Source organism: Dipodomys ordii, unplaced genomic scaffold, assembly GCF_000151885.1.
Source record: "Dipodomys ordii isolate 6190 unplaced genomic scaffold, Dord_2.0 Scaffold20, whole genome shotgun sequence".
In the NCBI taxonomy this organism is placed as follows: Eukaryota; Metazoa; Chordata; class Mammalia; order Rodentia; family Heteromyidae; genus Dipodomys; species Dipodomys ordii.
This window is the reverse complement of record NW_012267236.1, coordinates 7,925,221-7,947,760: the sequence shown is the minus strand read 5'-3', so window position 1 is coordinate 7,947,760 and position 22,540 is coordinate 7,925,221. Positions and strand designations below refer to the sequence as shown.

At 50.9% G+C, this 22,540-nt stretch overlaps 3 protein-coding genes across 3 annotated transcripts in view; 2 read left to right on the top strand and 1 right to left on the bottom strand.

Moving 5' to 3' along the window:
• Dnajc5g (DnaJ (Hsp40) homolog, subfamily C, member 5 gamma) overlaps positions 1-528 on the top strand; it is a 3,485-nt gene extending 2,957 nt beyond the window's left edge. Inside the window, 1 exon segment of the mRNA XM_013013533.1 lies at positions 514-528. Within this exon segment, the coding sequence (XP_012868987.1) occupies positions 514-528 (15 nt within the window).
• Positions 529-2,420: 1,892 nt separating this feature from the next.
• On the top strand, positions 2,421-20,232 carry Trim54 (tripartite motif containing 54). The gene is made up of 9 exons (XM_013013616.1): positions 2,421-2,706; positions 15,884-16,056; positions 16,357-16,528; positions 18,355-18,450; positions 19,047-19,280; positions 19,425-19,447; positions 19,548-19,672; positions 19,788-19,880; positions 20,172-20,232. The coding sequence occupies exons 1-9, from the start codon at positions 2,539-2,541 to the stop codon at positions 20,180-20,182; spliced, it is 1,095 nt and encodes a 364-aa protein (XP_012869070.1). The 5' UTR covers positions 2,421-2,538; the 3' UTR covers positions 20,183-20,232.
• Positions 20,233-20,741: 509 nt separating this feature from the next.
• On the bottom strand, positions 20,742-21,569 carry Ucn (urocortin). Its single transcript, XM_013013634.1, has 2 exons — positions 21,440-21,569; positions 20,742-21,197 (listed from the first exon to the last, which is right to left on the bottom strand). The coding sequence occupies exon 2, from the start codon at positions 21,182-21,184 to the stop codon at positions 20,792-20,794; it is 393 nt and encodes a 130-aa protein (XP_012869088.1). The 5' UTR covers positions 21,185-21,197; positions 21,440-21,569; the 3' UTR covers positions 20,742-20,791.
• Between the last annotated feature and the right edge of the window lie 971 nt (positions 21,570-22,540).

The following is a 22,540-nucleotide window of genomic DNA, read 5'->3' as shown; positions in this document are numbered from 1 at the left end:
CTCAGGAGGCTGAGATCTGAGGACCGCGGTTCAAAGCCAGCCCGGGCAGGAGAGACCGTGAGACTCCTATCTCCAATAAACCACCAGAAACCCGGAAGTGGCGCTGTAGCTCAAGTGGTAGAGCGCTTGCCTTGAGCTGAAGAGCTGAGGGACAGCGCCCAGGCCCAGAGTTCAAGCCCCACGACCGACAAAAAAAAAAAAAGATTACTAAATGTTTATATATGTAAGTAAACATGCATAATTCCATCACAGGGAAAACCAGAAATTTTAGAAGAAATAATGATAGCAACGATTACTAATGACATACAAAGCAAAGTGAGGTATGTAAACTCAGGAGCAGCAGTGATGAATGGAAAAAGCCTATCAACTAACTTCAGGTAGTCATCTGCAAAAGGTTTACATTCTTGTACTATGGACTCTAGTGGCTTACATCCTTACACGGAGGGGGTTTGCTTTCAATTCTAGGGGCTTATTCTTCCTGGTTAATAAGGTGACAGCTGTTTCTGCCATTAGGTGCTGGCCCCGTGAGGGTGCCCGCTGCTGTTCGACTAGTCTGCTGGACACATTGAAGAGAGAAGCAGGGAGCGCTGTACTGACACCTTGATTTGCCTCCTCTTCTTATAAGGATCCTTACTTTTAAAACAAGACCAAGAAAAAAAGGATCCCTACTTCAGAAACATCGGTGATATCCATCTTAGCAAGGATACCATCTCTGCCTCAGTGGTGCCTCCGACCCCCAATATGGGGGTCTTCCAATGACTTTCTTTTAGCCCACTTTAATCTACAGGGAAAGCAGCCCTCCATCCATACCTGTTATGAGATCTCAGGCAGCGGTGTGAGACTTTCCCTGGATGCTTTTTCCTGTGTGGACCTTGGCATTGGAGCCACTCGTGATATCTCTGTCAGGATCCGAATAACTGAGCAAGGTGGATTCTGTCCCGGAAGCGGATGCGGCGCCCAGTCCTCTTTCATTGTGACTGTGTCGAGACCGCCCACTGGCACCTCATTCCTATGCCAATGCTTCTTTTGAGGCCAGTCTCACTTCCGGTGCCTACACCATGGGCCTTGGGGCTCGTCCGTGCCCAGAAATGTATGAAGGCATTTGAGGTTTACAGGTGGCCCATTCATCCGTCGCAGTCTCTCCCCAGCACCCCTTATCACCTGTGGGCCAGCTGTGGTTCACACATAGCGCCTGCTGCCTCTGCCTTTACCACACTCTTGCAGGCTGAACATCACAAAATCTTGTTCTTAAAATCAGGGCATGACAGGTAATAAGGAAGGATTGTGTGTTACAGACTCGCTCCTGACTTTTGTCTCTTTGTGCTGACCGTTTGTTTGACCTCCTCTCCATACCGTTTCTTCCTTGTCTGTGTGGGGTCAGGACCTAGAGATGTCTCAGACTTCTCTCCCCTCACTGGGAAAAGGGCTAAGCAATGGCAGTCATAAAAGCTTTTGTTTAGTCCCAGTGTGTATGATGGGCCCCCAAACAACCAGTTGTGCCTGGGGTAGATTAAAAGGCCAACTGTGTATGGTTGGGGGGGGGACATGGAGGATAGAGTCCAGGACAGCTGGACAGCTGTGGTCATAGCTTCCCAGAAACTGGTGATGGTAGCCTCAGTGCTCTGAGATTTCCTCAGAGACTGATGCCCTGCTGCCCAAAATAGGTCCCTGGCAGTCAAATCTTTCTGCCCAGCTCAGCTTCTCCCAATTTCCAAACAATGTTGAAGTCCGTAGAGTAGCCTTGCTGCTATGCTCTTGGGACAAAATGGCTTACTTTCTCAGAAAGCTCATAGCCTGGTGTAGGCCCCGCACCACCCGCCTCGCCTCAGCCTCTCTGACCTCTCCACCTGCTGACCTAGGGTGACATATAAAGGGCTGGGCAGGACCAAACACACAGGACAGACATGCAGGAAAAGAGACTTCCGCCCTAGTCTCTTCTGAATCACAGCGTCTTGAGGAAGAAGGCTGAGCCTTTGCAGAACATTGCTACTGACCATCCACAGGTCTGGCCGGGTTTCTTCCCACCCGGAAGGCCAGGTTGGATTTAGAGACAGTCAGCCCCTGGGTGAGGGAGAGGCCCAGCCTCCAGCGCGGCGCCCTCGCCCTGCGCTTGCTCAACAGTCGCCCATTCTCCAGTGAGTCAGGGTCACTCACGCAGTGACAGCTGTGGCTCTCCTTACGCGAGCTAAATCGGGAGCTGGAATGTCACACAGAGGTCCCTGGCCTCCCCACCCCCGTGGTAAGATTAAATCTCCTCTCTGGGGCGCCAGGGACAAACAGTGCGGGCCCGGAGTGAATGGGAGAGCGGCTTGGGGGGAAAGGAGGATTTCACCGGGAGGGGGCTCGGCTGCACGTGCAGCGGACAGTCCTTGCTGAGTCTGTCTGGAGGGACGGGGTGAGGCTGCTGACAGAGGGGGACAGGAGCGAGAGCGGCGCATTTGGAGAGGGAGGCGCAGAAGGGGACTGAGCACCGGGGCGGGCGGGCTGGAGCGGAGCAGGCCGGGCGCAGCAGCGCTGAGCGCGGCCAGGCCGAGCGGGATGAACTTCGCCGTGGGTTTCAAGCCGCTGCTCGGGGATGCGCACAGCATGGACAACCTGGAGAAGCAGCTCATCTGCCCCATCTGCCTGGAGATGTTCTCCAAGCCCGTGGTGATCCTGCCCTGCCAGCACAACCTGTGCCGCAAGTGCGCAAACGACGTCTTCCAGGTGGGCCTGGGGCAAGCGCGCCGATGGTGGCCAGGGGTCGGGGCGAGGCTGAGGAGCAGGAGAGCTGGGCTCCTAGCATCCCAGAGTAAGCATGAGTCAGCAGCTGTCCTGAGTCCAGCCAGACACTGCCTGTGCCCACAGCAGCTAGGGGCCTCCAAAGAGGCCTGGCAGCAACTAGGAGAGGGTGCTCCCGCAGCGGGCCCTGAAGGGGGCTGTGCTAGATGACGTGGACCGTTTGGTTCCATACTTGGAGATCTTTGGGGAAAGTGTACAGAAGAGATAAGTGAAATACTGAAATAACAATAAATGCTGTAAGTCTGTCAGGATAGCGGAGCTATTTAAGGTAAAGTTCAAGGCATCCTTTTTTTTTTTTGGAGGTGTGGGGGTAGAGTTGGATATAATGGACTAGGAACATTCTCCTCAATTTCACTTCACACCTGTGGCTCCCAGAGTCTGTAAAGAGGCCTACAGGCTAAAAAGAGCTGAGGTCACTTGGCAGGAGACAGAACACAGAGATGGGATTGTACTTCCCAGAAGTATAGCCAGCTTGGGTTTATTACAGTCACAGGGCTGAACATCGCTATGTAAAGTCACAGATACTATCTTGGCCAGTGATTATAAAAGTGAAAAAGCAAGCCGGAGAGCCATGGCTCGCCCCTGTAATCCTAGCTGAGATCTGAGGCTCATGGTTTGAAGACAGCTCAGGCAGAAAAGTCTGAGACGCTATCTCCAATTAGCCAGCAAAAAGCTGGCTTGAGGCGTGGCTTAAGTGGTAGAGCACCAGCCATGAGCAAGTAAAATATGAGACTCTGAGATACAAGCCCCAGAGCCACCACACACATAAAAAGAAGAATTAACATATTTTTACTCATCTGTACCAAAAATTATAAGGAAATGGGCTGAGCACAAATGCTTTCTTTTTCTCCTCCTCATTTTCCTTTTTCTTTTCTTTCTTTTCTTCTTTGTGTGTGTGTGTGTGTGTGTGTGTGCCAGTCCTGGGGCTTGAACTTGCAGCCTGGACACTGTCCCTGAGGCTCTTTTGCTTGAGGCTAGCACTCTACTACTTGAGCCATAGCGCCATTTCTGGCTTTTTCTGTGTATGTGGTACGGAGGATTGAACTCAGGCCTTCATGCATGCTAGGCTAGCACTCTACCATGAGCCACCTTCCCAGCCCTCCTCCTCTTTTTTCTTCTGATGGTATAGGATTTGAACTCAAGGCCTCACACCTGCTAGGCAAGTGCTCTACTGCTTGAGCCACACCTCCATCCCCCTTTGTTGTTGCTTTTGTAAACCTTGTTACTGCTCCCTTGCTCCTCTCTCTCCTTTGTGTTCAGGATTGAATTCAGGACCTTGCACATGCTAAGCACATGCTCCTCCATCAGCTGTATCCTTACCCTTCAGGACAACAAGTGATTTGTTAGTGATGGTGGTAGCTGTGGGGCTTGAACCCAGGGCCTATGTATTGTCCCTGAGCTCTTTTGCTGAATGCTAGCACTCTATCACTTTGAGCCATAGTGCCACTTCCAAGTTTTTGAGCAGTTAATTGGAGATAAGAGTCTCACAGGGATTTTTCTGCCTGGGCTGGCTTCAAACTGTGATCCTCAGATCTCAGCCTCCTGAGTAGCTAGGATTACAGGTGTGATCACCAGACACAGTGATTTTTAACTGAGAAAATGCTTCTCCTCCTTTGTCCTTGGGGTAGTGTGGTTGTGTGTGTGTGTGGGGGGATTAGGTTAGCTGAGTCAGGCCATTCTACCCTGTGCCCTTGACCCAGCCCTCACTGGTCTTCTATTTACCACTGGTATTGAGTGCCCAACACTGTGAGCCCTCTCTAGACATCCTCCTGCCAATGCCCCTTCTTACCTGCTTTTCTTCAGTGTCCGACTCTGCCATTGTTTAGCTTAAGAGTCCCTTGATTTCCCTCTGCAGGCCTAGACTGTCATCTCCTGCCATCCCAGGCTTCAAGTCCAGTGTAAGAGACCAAATGTTGGGCTGGGAAGGTGGCTCAGTGGTAGAGTGCTTATCTCACATGCATGAGGCTCTGGGTTCAATTCCTCAGCACCACATAAGCAGAAAAAAGCTGGAAGTGGTGCTGTGGCTCAAGTGGTAGGGCGCTAGCCTTGAGCTGAAGAGCTGAAGGACAGCGTCCAGGCCCAGAGTTCAGGCCCCATGACCAACAAAAAACAAACAAAAAAAGACTACAAGCCGGGCGCTGTAGTTGCTTTTTTGGCTCACGCCTGTAATCCTAGCTACTCAGGAGGCTGAGATCTGAGGATCGAGGTTCAAAGCCAGCACGGGCAGGAGAGACCGTGAGACTCCTATCTCCAGTAAACCACCAGAAAACCAGAAGTGGCGCTGTAGTTCAAGTGGTAGAGCGCTCGCCTTGAGCTGAAGAGCTGAGGGACAGTGCCCAGGCCCAGAGTTCAAGCCCCACGACTGACAAAAAAAAAAAAAAAAAAGACTACATGTTGCCCAGTACTTTGGCTTTTCCTTTGGACTAAATAACATCTTTCTGGCTGAGATTTCTGGGAGGGAGTGGCAGATTAGATGGAGACTCCCTCTCATGTGTCTGAAATGTGTGAAGTCAAAGCAAAGTCTGGAAAGCTAAGGTAACATATCCTGCAAAAACCAGCCAGAGTGTTAGAGTGCAAGCCACATAATGTCATGTGCAGAGTGTCCTGGGAAGACGCTGTATGTACACAGAGCCTAGATGAAGCCTTAGCACCCTCCTTTGCTCTAGGCTGTCTTCCATATCCCTGTCTACTGTTTAGGTTTCAAGATGCTTTTGAATACTGATCTGGCCCAGAGAGACCTACAAAAAGTTGGGGCCAAACTCTGTGCAAGAGCCAGACACAGTAGTGAACACCTGTAATCCTCAGGAGGTTTAAGACAGGACGATCAGTTAAGCTCACAAGTTTGAGATCCCCAACTATGAGACCCCATCTCAAAACAAGCAAGTGGGCCAGAGGTATGGCTGGAATGGTAGAGAGCAAGGGCTCTCTAGCAAGGGCTGCAGACACACACACACATTTTGTGAGTCTGTCCATGTGCATCTTTGAAAGTGAGGCGCGCCAGGCTCTCTGCAGAGAGCACAATGAACAGCTCATTCCCTTGCTGCTTTATTTGGGGGTCTGGGGGTGGCCGACCCAGTTATCCAGCTCAGCAGAGCCCAGTAGCTCCCTGTCTGAGAGATGAGCATATTTAGTTTTTCACACATTGCCTCCACATTTTGACAACTCCAGGCATAATCAGATTGTGTGTTTTCTAAGTATGGCGACAAGAATAGAACTTTCAGTTCTTCCATCTTCAAACCACTTAGGAAGAGAACCTTTAGAACATTGCCTAGAAAGTTAACAGTTATGAAAGTGACACCAGCATTTAAATTTTCACATGTACACTTTTTTCAAACACCCTAGGAGTTTATGTCACAGAAAAGTCATCTACCACTGACTTCAGACCCTCAGTTTCCTTCAACAGACAGAAACAAGTTTCCTTGCACTTGGGCATGCTTGAATGCGTTGACACGCGGAGCCCACAGTAGACTAATTGTCTTTGTTGACTGACTTTGGAAGTCTCTTGTGATTGTTCTATATCACACATTGAGCTCTGTGACTTCTGTTTTAAATATCTGCATACTGACTCCTTGTTATGGCCAGTGTACAATCCTCTAAATCCATCCTCTAAAACACTTAGACATTTCCAATGTTTCCAATGTCTTCTGTTTTTAAAAAATTGCCACAGTAGACAATGAAAGAAAACCTGTGACAGGGTTGGAGGCATGGCTCAGGTGGTAGAGTGCCAGACAATGAGTGAAAGCAAGCATCAGATAGCAAGTTTGTCTTCTAGGTCTGCGATTCCCCACCGAGAGAGAGAGAGAGAGAGAGAGAGAGAGAGAGAGAGAGAGAGAGAGTTTGCACCACACACTGGTGGCTCACACCTGTAATCCTAGCTACTCAAGAGGCTGAGAGCTGAGGATTTTGGCTTGAAGCCTGCTGATCAGAAAAGTCTGTGAGGGCTGGGAAGGTGGCTCAGTGGTAGAGCGCTTGCCTTGCATGCCTGAAGCCCTGGGTTCGATTCCTCAGCACCACATAAGCAAAAAGAAAAAACCCGGAAGTGGCGCTGTGACTTAAGTGGTAGAGCGCTAGCCTTGAGCTGAAGAGCTGAAGGTCAGTGCCTAGGCCCAGAGTCCAGGCCCCACGACCGGACCCAAAAAACAAAACAAAAACAGAGAAGTCTGTGAGATTCTTGTCTCCAAATAACCAGTAATAAATTGTAGAGGGGGGGGGCGAGGGAGGCAAGGGGGAAATTGGGAAAGTGGCTCAGTGGTAGAAAGCTTGCCTTGCATGTAGGCCCTGGGTTTGGTTCCTCAGCACCACATAAGCAGAAAAAGCTGGAAGTGGCACGTTGGCTCAAGTGGTAGAGCCCTAGCCTTGAGCTGAAGAGCTGAGGGACAGCACCCTAGCCCAGAGTTCAAGCCCCATGACAACAACAAAAGAAAGAAAAGAAAGAAAGCGAGAGAAAAGAAAGAGAAAGAAAGAGAAAGAAATTGGAGTGGAGCTGTGGTTCAAGTGGTAGAGTCTTGAGCAAAATAGCTGAGAGTTCTAGGCCCTGAATTAGAGAGAGACAGAGAGAGACAGAAAACACCTGGTGGGGGGAGGCTGTGTTGATAAGCTCAGGTTAACTGGACAACCAGGAAACCAGGTTGGAAAAGTCAAAGGTTAATTGAAAACGTAGAGCAGGATTAAGGGTTTGGAAGGAAAGTACCCATAATCCCTGCTCACCCAACACTTTGTTTTTTTTTTTCATTTTTGCATATTATCTCCAAGCTCTCTTCCCCATATATATATATCTATATATCTATCTATATATATATATAAAACACACTTGTCATTATAATTCTTTTTATTCTCTTAGGATTTTGTGTGTGTGTTTGTGTGCTGATTCAAGGACTTGAACTCAGGGCCTGGGTGTTGTCCCGTAGCATTTCAAGGCTAGCACTTCACCATTTGAGCCTCAGCTCCATTCCACCTATAATTCTCTTCAGAGTGATAACGCCTTTCTTTTTCCCTGAACTGAAACAGAAAAAAAGTATGACATTAAACCCCCCACCCCCGCCCCAATTTCTCCCTCCTCTTTTCCTACACTTGCACCCACTCAACCAACAAGGATTTTGAGTAGAGCAAAGCTGTTGGTGTGGGAATTTGACACAAACATCTTCCCATGTGTTTCTGTATTTGTAAACTCTCCACGTCTAAACTACTTTAAAGCCAGCCTTCCGTTTATTTTTATACCTGCCCCCGCTTTTCTGTGGGCACTTTTGTCTGAGCTACAACCTGTTGGTATTGCATAGAAAGTGCTGGAAGGAGGTTGCTTAGGAGCAACTTCTCGGGAATAGCTTCTCACAGACAGGGCGGGGACTTACAGGGGACTCTGGAGCAAGAAGTGCTTCAGTGAAAGAATCCAGGAAAGAGAGGGCCTTGGTTTCTCCCCAGCCAGTTCCAGTTCTCTTTTCTCCTTCTCCCTTTCTCTCTCCCTTTCCCTCTCCTTCTCTGAGGTAGTGGGTTTGAACTCAGAGCTTCGTGCTTGCTAGGCAGGTCTAAGCTTTACAGAATGAGTCCACCTCAAGCCCTGTAGTTGCCTATCCCTTGTTGGGACCTGTAACATCCAGGACAAAAAGGCCAGCAAAAAACCTACACTTGTTTCCAGCTGCGTCCCCGCTGCCTCAAATGCCAGACTTCTCTGGCCTGTCGTGCAGCACTCCTGTAGAACCAAGGGGCTCCTTGTGATAACTTAGTCATAGGATTCAAGATCTTTCCTGTTTGGGAAGAAGCTTGTTTTCATGGGAACGAATATCACCACGGAGATTTAGCATTCGTGGCTTCTCCGCCCATCGCCTTTCCTTTCTTTTCTTTTGGCAGTACTAGAGTTGGAAGTAAGGCCTTGCATTTATTAGGCTGATACACTGCTGAGCCATACATGCCGATTTTTTTTTCCCGTCGGTCCTGGGGCTTGAACTCTGGACTTGGGCACTGTCCCTGCGCTCTTCAGCTCAAGGTGAGCACTCTACTGCTTGAGCCACAGTGCCACTTCGGTTTTCTAGTGGTTGATTGGAGATAAGAAGCTCATGGACTTTCCTGCTTGGGCTGGCTTTGAACCGTGATTCTCAGATCTCAGCCTCCTGAGTAGCTAGGATTACAGGCGTGAGCCACCGGTGCCTGGCTACCTTCAGCTTTGTTTTAGGGTATCCTTTAGTGCTTTCTTCCCTCTTGCTTTCTGTTCACTTCCTGCTTGGGTTGGCCTTGAACTGTAATCCTCCCTTCTCAGCCTCCTAAGCAGCAAGGACTATAGGCATAACCCACTGGTGCCTGGCTTCCTCTTCTTTCTTTGGTAACTTGCCACTAGATATAAAGCAAGAGGCCATTTCATCTCTTCACGTACACATCTTCAGATTAAATGAGTGTTTTAGGGGCTGGAATGTGGCTTAGTGGTAGAGTGCTTGCCTAGAATGCAAGAAGCCCTGGGTTCAATTCCTCAGTACTACATAAACAGAAAAAGCCAGAAGTAGTGCTGTGGCTCAAGTGGTAGCGCACCAGCCTTGAGTGAAAGGACTCAGAGTCATCGCCCAGGTCCTGAGTTCAAGCCCCATGACTGGTACAAAAAAAAAAAGTGGTTTTTTTTTTGGGGGGTCCGGTCATGGGGCCTGAACTCTGGGCCTGGGCACTGTCCCTCAGCTCTTCAGCTCAAGGCTAGCGCTCTACCACTTGAGCCACCTCGACACTTCCAGTTTTCTGAGTGGTTTATTGGAGATAAGAGTCTCATGGAGTTTCCTGCCCAAGCTGGCTTTGAATCGGGATCCTCAGATCTCAGCCTCCTGAGTGGCTAGGATTACAGGCGTGAGCCACCAACACCCAGCCTTAGGAAACAGCTTCCCCCTCCTTCCCCCCCACCCCCTTCTTTATTTTGCCAGTCTTGAGGCTTAAACTCTGGGCCTGGGCACTGTCTGAGTAACTTGCTCAAGATTAGCACCCTGTCACTTGAGCCACAGCGCCACTTGCAGCTTTTTCTGTGATTTAATTGAAGACAAGAGTCTCACTACTTTCCTGCCCAGCCTGGCTTCCTACTGCAACCCTCAGATCTCAGCCTGTGAGTAGCTGAGAGCACGGGCGTGTGTTCACAGCACCCAGCTTTATTTTTTAAATCGAATCCTGTTAAATAATTACAGGCAGGTGCCTCCCCCCCCTTCCCCTGCCCAGCAGCAGCAGGGGTGATGCTGGGGTCGGGGCATTTGCCCCCAGCAGTGAGAATGGCAGTCCCAAGAGTGATTTTCAGAAAAATAAAAAAAGATCCCCCAGGGGCAGGTGGTGGTGCACCCCTCTCCCCCCAAGACACCAAATTTCAAGACTTTATATATAATCATCTCTATGCCCTGGGGGGAGGGGCAGGCAGTCCTAAGCCAAGCCATGCTGCCCCATCAGCGACTTTATTCACTCAGACACAGCACCCACTGCCACTGTCGCCGCCGCCGCCGCCCCCCTACACCAGACCAACACCCAACTTTATAAAATCACTCTTGATTATTCTAGCATCATCCTTGGCTTCCAAGTCTTCTATGATAAAACTCACCCTTCCAGCTTCCTCCAGAGACTCCTGTTTTAAATCCAAGAGCCTGAAGCTCTTTTTAACACACTTTCTACTCTGACTTCAAGTTGTATCTTCTTAAGTTGTTTGGATAAATACAGTTTGTTTTTTCCCCTTGAATCTCCTAGCAGTGTTTTCTCCTTGGCCTGTTTTTATTATGGCACTCTAGCGCCCCCTTTTGTTTGGGTCAGGTCTGAGCATTGCATTTTTTTTTTTTTAAGTTTTTTTTCAGCAACACGTTAGTGGCTCAAACCTGTAATCTTATGAACTCAATGAGAGCTGGCTGGCTGGATGCAGGTAGGACCTGAACTAACTAGCAGTTGAGGCAGGACCAATTTGGTTATGTCATCTCAGAATATTTTCCACATGGAATCCAGTGAATTACGTATACAGATACCTCTTGCAATGGGAGAGGGTCTTCCAAGAGATTTGTGCTAGTTCCTCTCCTTGTCACAGATAAGTGGGTCCTTCTGCTTGAAATAGGGGCCCTCTGTAGAAAGGGAGGGAGGAAGGGTAAACAAATGCAATCATGCTAGTCAGTATACACTATGTGAAAAATGAACTATATAACTTGTGGGCAGGGATGAGAGGGGAAACTGAGGGGAAAACAAGGGAAAGGGGTGACATTGCCAAAAAAGAAAAGAAAAGAAATGTACTCATTACTTGATTCAAGACATGATAACCACTCTGTACAACACCTTAACAATAACAATAGGATTATATTTTTTTAAAAAAAGAAGTTGGAGCCCTACTAGTGCCCTATGAGACATGAGGGTTTGATTTGGGGTGATCTTTTATTTATCTTAAATAAATCTACAGTTGTTTAGCTGATTTTCATATTGTGCTAGTTCTTTCCTCTGTAAAAGATTTGGTCCTTATGATGTTTTTTTGGCCATTCCTGGGGCTTGAACTCAGGGCGCGGGCACTGGCCTTGAGCTTCTTTTTGCTTCAGGCTAGCACTCTACTACTTGAGCAACAGCACCACTTCTAGCTTTTTCTGTGTATGTGCTACTGAGGAATTGAACCCAGGGCTTCATTCATGCTAGGCAAGCATGCTACCACTAAGCCACATTCACAGCCCTATGATGTTTTTTTCCTTATAAAAAATCCATCTCTGCCTGAGAATCCCTGCATCTTTCAGCTGGCCTAAATCTTCTTGAATCTGACCATGTGGGATAATATCTATTGTGGCAGACTGGAGGCAGAACTCCTGAATTCAGACATCAGCTTTTTTTTTGGGGGGGTCCGGTTGCGGGGCCTGAACTCTGGGCCTGGGCGCTGTCCCTCAGCTCTTCAGCTCAAGGCTAGCACTCTACCACTTGAGCCACAGCTCCACTTCCGGCTTTTTTTTCTTTTTGCTTATGTGGTGCTGAGGAATCAAACCCAGGGCCTCAGGCATGCAAGGCACGCGCTCTACCACTGAGCCACCTTCCCAGCACTAGACATCAGCTTTTTCCTCTGTTAGCTGATGAACATATTCCACAGCTTTTTCATCTTTGAGATGGGGATATTAGTAGTACCTACTTCACAAGGTTGAGATGAGGAATATTTGTATTCATTCATACAAATAAAAGACTGGGAGCCAGGTGATGGTGGCTCACGCCTGTAATCCTAGCTACTCAGGAGGCTGAGATCTGAGGATTGTGGTTCAAAGCCAGCCTGGGCAGGAAAGTCCATGAGACTCTTATATCCAATAAACCACTAGAAAACCAGAAGTGCCGCTGTGGCTCAAGAGGTAGAACGCTCGCCTTGAGCTGAAGAGCACAGGGACAGTGCCCAAGCCCAGAGTTCAAGCCCCACGACCAACCAAAAAAAAAAAAAAAAGACTTGGGCCAGATGTGGGGTTACACACCTGTAATCTCAGCCACATCAGCAGGAAGATCTGGAGTGTGAGGGAATCCAAACGATGTTGCTATGTCCCATCTATCTCAAAAGCAAGATACAAACAGAAGGACTCGGTGTGTGGTTCAAGTGGCAGAGTACGGACGGCATGTATGAAGTCCTTGGGTCCAATACTGAGTACTGACACAAGATAAATAAGTGAAAGAAAGCAGAACAAATCTGACCTAAAGTAAGTGCTCACTAGATGTTTGTCATTGTCATATTGTATGGATGGGGGAGGGGTTCTAAGTTAGAAGCAAATATTTATCCTCTTCACCATCTTTACCTGAAGCTCTCAAGATAATAATCACGTAACATATAATAATATAATAATGTCCCAGAAGCTCACAGCACTTGGGCTTGATACAAAACAGGTCCTGGTTGAATTTTTCAGAGTGCCCCTGTAGTTATCTTCCTCAGGGAGACAGAGAGTAGAGGGACTGATAGAGCTCTGGAAAGAGGCAAAGAGTAAAATTTGACTGGGAGCTCTCAGATTTAGCATTCTCTCAGCCCCTTCTTACCTACTTTGATTCTAAATATTGATAGGGAATTGTATGCAGCGGACCACAGCCTGTGGTGGCACCCTTTAATACTTTCCCTAAATACAACAGTGTCCCTATAATCCTAAAAGGAAGTCTGAGAGGGACAGATGCACAGGCCTAGCCTTGGACAATCTGGTCCATCTGGTCCAGCTTTATTATGGGCACCAGTGTTCATTTCTTATGGTTCTCAAGAAATCCCAAGGAAGATGTGCTATTTATAGCAAATACCAGTTGCTTTCCTCAAGTTAGGCTGCCGCATTCCACCGTGGGCCACATTCCTGCCTTACCTACAAGCTTTGCCATTGGAGAATGCAACAGGACCCTCAACTCTCGAAGCCAGCTGTGGTGGTACACACCTGTAATCTCAGCACTCCAGAGTCTGAGGGCAGGAGGTTTGTAAGTTCCAAACCAGCCTGAGCTACAGGACAAGACTCTGTATTAACAAAACAAAAACCCCTGGGCTGGGAAGGTGGCTCAGTGGTAGAGCACTTGCCTTGCATGCCTGAGGCCCTGGGTTCGATTCCTCAGCACCACATAGGCAAAAAGAAAAAATCCGGAAGTGGTGCTGTGGCTCAAGTGGTAGAGTGCTAGCCTTGAGCTGAAGAGCTGAGGGACAGCACCCAGGCCCAGAGTTCAGGCCCTACGACCGGACCCCCCCAAAAAAAAACCCTAAATGAAAAATGAAACATATGATGGGGTGCTATTACTGTCCACAACCAAGGGTCCTTTGAAATATAGAGAATTTCACATACCCCCAATTGTAGGAAACGTGTCTAAATATTCAAATTCTCCAGTGACTGTTGTCTTCTTTGCTCTCTAGGAGTACATGATCTTCCAGCTGGTTAGGATTAGCACCTGCCATAATGGCAGAAAACACCAAATAGAGCTGGGAAGGTGGCTCAGTGGTAGAGTGCTTTCCTTGCATGCATGAGGCCCTGAATTCGATTCCTAGAAACCACGTAAGCAGAAAAAGCTGGAAGTGATGTTGTGGCTCAAGTGGTAGAACACTAGCCTTGAGCTGAAAAGCTGAAGGACAGCACCCAGGCCCAGAGTTCAGGCCCCACAACTGACAGAAGAAAGAAGAAGAAGAGGAAGAAGAGAAAACACCAAATAACAATGATGTAAAGAACTAGGGGTTTAGGTCAGTGTCAGAGCACCTCTTTAGTATTTGCAAGGCCTTGGGCTCCCCAGTGCTTCCCCCACAAAATTAACAGTGGCTTGAAAAGAAATTACTTTTGTCCACAAATGAAGTGTGTGGAATCAGTCTAGAGCCGCCTTCTAAAGGAACTGCTTGGGGCTGGGAAGGTGGCTCAGTGGTAGAACACTTGCCTTGCATGCATGAGGCCCTGGATTCCATTCCTCAGCACCACATAAGCAAAAAGAAAAAAGCCGGAAGTGGCGCTGTGGCTCAAGTGGTAGAGCGCTAGCCTTGAGCTGAAGAGCTGAGGGACAGCACCCAGGCCAGAGTTCAGGCCCCACGACCAGACCCTCCCCCGCAAAAAAAAAAAAAAAATATATATATATATATATAAAGGAACTGCTTGCTTTATTTTGATGTCATTCCCAACATCTGTGTACTACTTCATAGCTCAGTGTGCCTATTTCAGCTCGAGTCATCTGGTCTATATTCCATCCATCAAAAGGAAGAAAAAGGGTGGGAAAGCCTGTAAGACGTTTATCTCCAATTAAGCACACCCTAAAAGCCAGAAGTGGAGTTGTGGCTGAAGTGGTAGAGCGCTAGTCTTTAGAAAAAAAAAGGGGGGGGGGAAACAAAAGGAAGAAAAGGAGAGAATTAGGAAATGTCCCTACCATTGAAAAGACTTCCTAGAAATTGCACCAAATATTTCTATCTACAACTCAGTGGACAGGAGCCTGGCTATACCCAGCTGGAAGGGAGACATGGATATGCAGCCTTTATACTGTATACCTGGCCAAAACTCAGGGGCTGTGTTACTGAAGAAGAGGTGAGCAATGGGGAACAGTAAGCAACCTGCCAGTTTTTCATCTGTTTCTCTCCACAAACTGGTTGTGTTCTCCTCTCTGGGAAGTTGCTTTTTGTGTTCCTAGCTTCTATCCTTACACTTTTCCAGGGAGGCTGGGATGTCAGCTCTTAGCTCGGCTCCACAGCCCTCTTCAGTTCCAAAGCAGTACATAGCGTAGGTTGGCCAGCCTCTGTATCTTAGTCCAGATGCCAGGAGAGAACACTTGGTTGGTTCTTCCAGATTAGATGATCATTCAGCTCTTAGCCAGACCGCTGTGGCCTGGGGTGTGGCAGGGTTCCCTTCAGGATGGGATGGAGAGGTTCTCTAAGTAGGGAGTACAGATGTTCCTCTAAGCCTTCCTTCTCCAAGTCCTTTCCCTGTGTGTGGCTGCCATTGTTCTCAGGGCAAGGGTATATTTTGTTCATAACTTTGTCCTAGAGCCTGGTAACAGCCTGACACCCACAACCTCAGAGCTAAAGCAAGCGAGCCACTATTTTTTTTTTTTTTGCCAGTCCTGGGGCTTGAACTCTTTTGCTCAAGGCTAGTGCTCTACCACTTGAGCCACAGCACTATTTCTGGTCTTTTCTATTTATGTGGTATTGAGGAATCAAACCCAGGACTTCATGCATGCTAGGCAAGCACTCTACCACTGAGCCACACTCCCAGCCCTGTAGACTCTAACTTGACAGAACTCAAATGCTCAACAGACTTAGAAGAGGAAAAAAAAAAACACAAACCAAGCATCCATGGCAGTGCAGGGGCCCAGGCATCTTTCTCCAAAGACTGGAAACCATTTCCCAGAATGAGCCAGCGAGGTTTCCTCTCTCTGCACAACTGTCCAGCACTTGCACTGTGAGCCTCTGCCTAGGACTACAGAGAAGCTCTTCCAGATGTGGTCCATTAGGACCCCAGCTTCGGGGCCATTATTCCTTGCTTTCCTCAGCCTTCCCTCGAAAACTCTCCACTGAGCCCCTTGGAGATCCTATCTTGCACAGACTGAGACTGCACAGAGCCACTCAAGGAGCGTTTGCTTAGTATTCACATGGCCTGTGGAAAAGAGCTAGTGCCTCCTCCCCTCCCAGATCCCTGATGCCTCTCTGGGCCCATTCTCTCCTGCCACCTGTCCCCTGCAGGCCTCGAACCCTCTGTGGCAATCCCGGGGCTCCACTGCTGTGTCATCAGGCGGCCGTTTCCGCTGCCCATCTTGCAGGCATGAGGTTGTCCTGGATCGACATGGAGTCTATGGCCTGCAGCGAAACCTGCTAGTGGAGAACATTATTGATATTTACAAGCAGGAATCCTCCAGGTGAGCTGGGAAGGCCTCTCCCTGCTCTCCAGGGCAGGTCTGGGACTCAGCCAAGAGACTCATCAGGATGGACAGGAGCAAAACCTGTTCTTCTTAGAAAGGAGAGAATCTGTGGCTAGCCAGCCAGGGTGGGGGAGCTGGTCAGTGCTGTGCCCTCAGCCTGTCTTCCTGGAGTGAGACCACAGGTCACCTACAGATACCTGACTTCACTGGCCCTCTAGGACTTCCAGTCAAGATGTCATGGGACATCTTTGCCTCCTAGAATCAAGACTCTCTGTCACCCCGTCCCCTCCCCTCCAGGCCACTGCACTCCAAAGCGGAGCAGCATCTCATGTGTGAGGAACATGAGGATGAAAAGATCAACATCTACTGCCTGAGCTGTGAAGTGCCCACCTGCTCTCTCTGCAAGGTCTTTGGGGCCCACAAGGACTGTGAAGTGGCACCACTGCCCACCATTTACAAACGCCAGAAGGTATCAGGCGAGGGGGTGGTGGGGGGAAAGGGGCCGGGCAAGGGAGGGGCCAGCCTCTTACTCCATTTGGTTGTAAGGTCTAGTGAATCAAGGCTGAAATACCAGCCCTACATTTGACCTTGAGATAGTTACTCAACCTTCACTTCCTCATTGGAAAAGCAGGATGAAAGTGCCTACTTCTGAGAGCTGTTATACCCATAAAACGGGATAACAGATAAAAGCAAAGGTTTCAGTATGGTGGCTTCGATATTCTCAAGGGTCTCTCAGTAACATATAACTGCTTTCTACACAAAACAGAATGTTAAAGTCAGATTGCCTGACACATGGGAAGTAATGTGGTCATTGGAGGGAATGAGGGTCAATAAATAGCCCACACCCTACCCTCAGCAACTCTGCCGCCTCTGTATCTATCTGAGCATCGCCACCACTGAGGTCAGGAGTCCACACTCCCCACTGCCCCTCATCATGTGCTTCTAACCTCTGACCTTTGTGGAGACCAGTCCTTTGGGGCCAAGGTGAAGGTCTGTGTAGGAATCAAAACATATTCAGATCTCTAGTCATTATATTCAGCAAGAACCTGTCTCAAAGAAAAAAGTAGAATAAAAAAATGCCAAACAATCATAGAATATAAAAAATGACTATGTAATGGCTGGCCGTAGTGATGTTACTATAACCCTAGCTGCTGGGGTAACTGAGTTCAGACAATAAAGAGTTCAAGAACAGCCAGAGCCACATAGCAAGACCATGTCTAAAAAAACCAGACCGCATCAATTTAACCAAATAGAGCTTTTTTTTTTTTCTGCCAGTCCTGGGTCTTGAACTCAAAGCCTGGACACTGTCCCTGAGCTTCTTTTGCGCCAGGCTAGTGCTCTATAGCTTGAGCCACAGCACCATTTCCGGCCTTTTCTGTTTATGTGGTACTGAGGAATCGAATCCAGGGGTTCATGCATGCTAGACAAGCACTCTACCACTAAGCCATATTTCCAGCCCCCCAAATAGAGCTTTTGAAAATTAAAAAAAAAATAGTGGATGGATTAAGTGATGTATTCCTCTGAAGAGAGAAATAGCACAGATGCCAAAAACAAAAACCAAAACCTCAGAATGCAACAGTACTGGGAGGGAAGAAGGTTGAGGATGAGTAAAATCTAAGTCGTATCAGATCCCCAGAATGAGAGAATGAAGAGAATGGAGCAAGGCCATATTAACTGAAGAGTATCCCTAAGACATTTTCAAAATTGAGGGATGACACAAATCTACAGATAAAACATCTAGTTAGTGTAGGTGTGTGTATATAAGACACAATAAATCTTGCAACCAGGCATGGTGGCTCATGCCTGTAATCCTAGCTACTCAAGAGGCTGAGATCTGAGGATCACGGTTCAAAGCCAGTCAGGGCAGGAAAGGCCATGAGACTCTTATCTCCAATAAACCACCAGAAAGCCAGAAGCAGTGCTATGGCTCAAGTGGTAGAGTGCTAGCCTTGAGCGGAAGAGCTGAGGGACAGTGCCCAGGCCGAGTTCAAGCCCCATGACCAACAATCAAAATAATAATAATAGTAATAGAAATAATAATAAATCTTGCAGACCTTTGGAGGATATCAGCTCCTTTCACATTTGGTGGTGTAAGGCTTTTCTCCATCTCCATCTCCAATCCACAGAATGTTCTTCCATATTTCTTGAATGGTCCCCAACCTTCTAGATCTCTGCAGATGCCCCACACTGGGGGGAAGGCAGTCTTCACCTAGGTTCACTGAGGAGTGAGAAGGGTGTGCTGCAGGCCAGATCCTCCAGTGCTAAGAGCTGCCCCTGTGTGTGTGTGTGTGGCAGAGCGAGCTCAGCGACGGCATCGCGATGCTGGTGGCGGGCAATGACCGAGTGCAAGCAGTGATCACGCAGATGGAGGAGGTGTGCCAGACCATCGAGGTGAGCCTGGGCCGGGAGAGAGAGGGAAACAGGTTTACTGACCTGGAGACTAGAATTGGTGGGGTGTGTCATGCCAGCCAGCTCTCCTACCGGGCTATTTCAGTGACTTTCTTCCAGTTACTTAACTTCTCCGTGATTTGGTTTTGTTTTTAATCACATTAAATAGTGATGATAAGGAAAGTGGAGGCATTTTGAAGCTCCAGGCCAGCCCAGGCAATTTAGTAAGACCCAATCACTACACACACACACACACACACACACACACACACACAGAACCAGGCTGGTGATACAGTGGCTGCTTCCTTGAGTCTTTTTGAGAATTAAATGGAAGTGAATGCAAATCAAAACCAGGCCACCGATAGAGATCGCAGGAAGCGGAAGCTACCTGTTCTGTTGTCCTTGTTGCTTCTGACAAGATGGGGGAGGAGTGGGCTCGTGTTGCGCCTTCAACTCTAACAGTGTGATCACAGTCAGCTCACTTTCCTTCTTGGCTCTCTGTGAATCCCAGTTAGTGGGGGGAGCGAGTTACACACCCATCTCCTGCAGCCCTGGGTTCTCAGCCTCACTTTCGTGCATGTTGACTTTGGGTCTTTCAGGACAACAGCCGCAGGCAGAAGCAGTTGTTAAACCAGAGGTTCGAGACCCTGTGCGCCGTGCTGGAGGAGCGCAAGGGCGAGCTGCTGCAGGCGCTGGCCCGGGAGCAGGAGGAGAAGCTGCAGCGTGTCCGCGGCCTCATCCGCCAGTATGGAGACCACCTGGAGGCCTCCTCCAAGCTGGTGGAGTCGGCCATCCAGTCCATGGAGGAGCCCCAAATGGCGCTCTACCTCCAGGTGGGCAGAGGGGCAGCGGGGCACAGTGGCTGAGCCAGGGGCCCGAGCTAGTCACCGGCTCCGCACCCCACCCTCGCCGCCAGCGGTGAGAGTCGGGGATGGGGCGCCCCGCGCTAACCCTCTCCCCCTTTTCCTTCCCTGCAGCAGGCCAAGGAACTGATCAATAAGTGAGTAGCCGGCGGGAAGGGGAGGGAAGGGAAAAGGAGGGAGGCGCGGGGAGAGGCTGGGGGCGCCGCCCCCTCGAACCTCCCTGGGCGCCCGCCGCAGGGTCGGGGCCATGTCGAAGGTGGAGCTGGCGGGGCGGCCCGAGCCGGGCTACGAGAGCATGGAGCAGTTCTCGGTGAGCGTGGAGCACGTGGCCGAAATGCTGCGGACCATTGACTTCCGGCCCGGTGAGAGCGCGAGGGTGGGGCGTGCGCCTCCAAACCCCCAGTCTGGAGACGAGGTGGGGGCAGGACCTCCGGAAAAGCTGGGGTCCCATCTTCACCCGGGTCTCCTTGGACCCAGGAGCAGCCGGGGAGGACGAGGATGAGGAGGTGGCGTTCGACGGGGACGACGGTAACGCGGGCCTCGAGGAAGAGCGGCCGAGCGCATCAGAAAGTGAGTGACCCGGAGGCTCGGGGTGGGGACGGCTGGGGGAAGGAGGCTCGCGTCCCCTTCGGGGATGGTCCTAGGGGGCCACCCCCCCACCTCCCCCCAAGTGTCCCCCAGGCCTGGAGCCGCCGAAGAGCGCCCCCTAGCGCTCGGAAGGGCGCCCGCCCGTCCCGCCCGCGTTCTCCGCTCCCTAGCGGACCGGGCGGAGTCTGCGGGAGCGCTAAACCCGTGGACAGGGAAAGGCAGGACACGGGGCTTCCTTTGGAGCACCCGCCCAGCGCGCTCCCCCCCCCCCAGGCCTGCACTGACCCGACCCCCGGTGGAGAGCCCGCCCCGGTCCCGCGCCAGCCTGGTGGAGGACCTGCGCCCGAAGCACCGGCCTCGGAGTCCCGCCTCGGGGGTGGGGCCTCAATAAAAGACCCTTGTGTCCCACACCCGAATCTCCTTCCGCTGCCCGCTCCCCTCGTGGTCTTCGGAGGCGACTTCGCCACCACCCTGCCTTTTCTTCCGCAACCGGAGACCATTTGGGGGCGGAGGTGAAATGAGTCCCCGCGCGCACCTTTTCCATGCCTGGTGCGAATCGTGAGCCCAGCACCCTGGGAGGAGGGTGGTGCCTCTGAATTCCGGGAGCGGGGCGGGGAGCGGGGTCGAGGGGGGAGGGGGTTGACCGGGCAATGGCACCCCCAACAACCTGGCTGGAAGAACTCCCCTCCCATAAGTTCCCCTCTGCGGCGGTTGCCCCGCGCCCTCACGACAGAAGCCAAAGGCTCTTCAGCACTTTTATTACAAAATAGCCACGTGGAGGCGAGTGCTCCGGGGGTCTCCGGGCGCTCCGCGCGGCGGGTTGGGGTCCGTTCCGGCCGCACACGTTCCAATCCGGGGTGGAGGAAGGGGGTTAAGGACCTGGACGGGGCGGATCACTTGCCCACAGAGTCGAATATGATGCGGTTCTGCTCGGCGCGCTCCCGCTGGCTCTGCGTCCGCGCGAGCTCCAGCAGGGTCCTCAGCAGGTGGAAGGTGAGGTCGATGGACAGGGGCGGGGGGTCGTCCCGTCGCGGCCGCTCGCTGGTGGTCTCGGATTCCCACCGCGCGGGCCCCGCCAGGCGCGGAAAGCGCTCGGCCAGCAGCAAGAGCAGCGCACGGGCTCCCCCGCCCTGGCTCCGCGTTCCTGGGCTCCATCGCAGATGCGGGTCCTGGACCCCGGCCGCCGCCTCCGCTGCCTCCGCCGGGCTCCACTGACTGCTCCCCGGGTGTAGCGGTGCCAAGAGCAGCAGCGCCACCAGCAGCGCCGCGCAACCCCTCGGTCTCATGGTGCCGCCGGCCCTGGACGCACAGGATCAGTGTGGGGGTGAGGCGCGCCGGGAGCGGCTGCAGGGGGCGCGATCCCCTTCCCCCCGCGCTCAGCGCCCCCGCTGGGACCCCTTGCCCACCAGTCCCCACCGCTGCACCGGCTCTGTCCCATCCCTCTTGCCCTCCCTTCCTCCCTCCCGGTGGATAGCGGTGGATGGACTGGGCGCAAAGTCCTGGTGCGGAGGGAGTTTGGACCAAAGCTTTCAGCCACTCACAGGGGTGTCAGGGCGTCTGCCCGGCGCACGGTGGAGCTCCGGTGGGTCCCACGGGACGGGAGGAGGACGCCTTGGGGAATTCGGGGTCTGTCCCGGGACCGCCGCCAGCCTTATATAGCGCCAGGACAGCTCCGACTGACGTCAGCGGAGAGCAAGCACTGCTTGTGGAGGCAATGACAGCCACGGCTACGGGTCCAGCGGATTCCAGCCCCGAGGGGCGCTCCCCCCTCCCCCCCCATCGCTTGTCCCTGGCCTAGTCTTGGAAGCAGCCCTGGACCAGGATAGCCAGAAGGTGGCCATACTGTAAAGGTTACTCTGGGACGCACCAAGAGCCCTCGTCCATTCAGAACAGCCAAAAGTGACTAGGGCCTGGCCCCAGGCTGGGCTAGCCCCAGGTCTCGCCCCCCTCCCCGCCCCCTCTTTCGCCCCCTCCCCCGCCCCACACCGCGGCACACTAAGAGTGCCGGACTAGGGAGCTGTCCATGGTGCTGACCCTCTCTGCCGGGGAGAAATGGGCCAAAGATTCTGGGAGAACCTTATGCTGGTCAAATCCAGTCCTTATTCCTCCACTACCACGTTGACAAACTGAGGCAATCTGGAATGTATGCAGGCACCCAGCCAGAGGACCCTGTCACCGCCAGTCTTCCAGGGTCCTTGACCTTATTACAGCCTCAGAATTAAATTCTATGGCTGTTTGCCTGGGGCACTGTATAAAAAAGAATCGGGCTCTGGTGGCTCACATTGGTAATCCTACCTATTTAGGAGACTGAGATCTGAGGATTGTGGGTTGAAGCCAGCCTGGGCAGGAAAGTCCATGAGACTCTTATTCTCTAATAAACTACTCGGAAAAAAAGCCAGAAGCTCAAGTGGTAGAGTGCTATCCTTGAGCAAAAGAAGCTCAGGGACAGCATGCAGGCCCTAAGTTCAAGCCCCATGCTTTCAGATCACAAAAGGCCAGTCTATCTGTTTCTTATTTTTCCCACAATGATAGTTTAACATAGGTCACTCATAGCAGCAGTTTTATTATGCCTTTCACCTAGTTCAGGTCATTGGGAAGGAAATAAGGAAATTTGGATTCCAGTTTCTACTCTGCCACTAGCA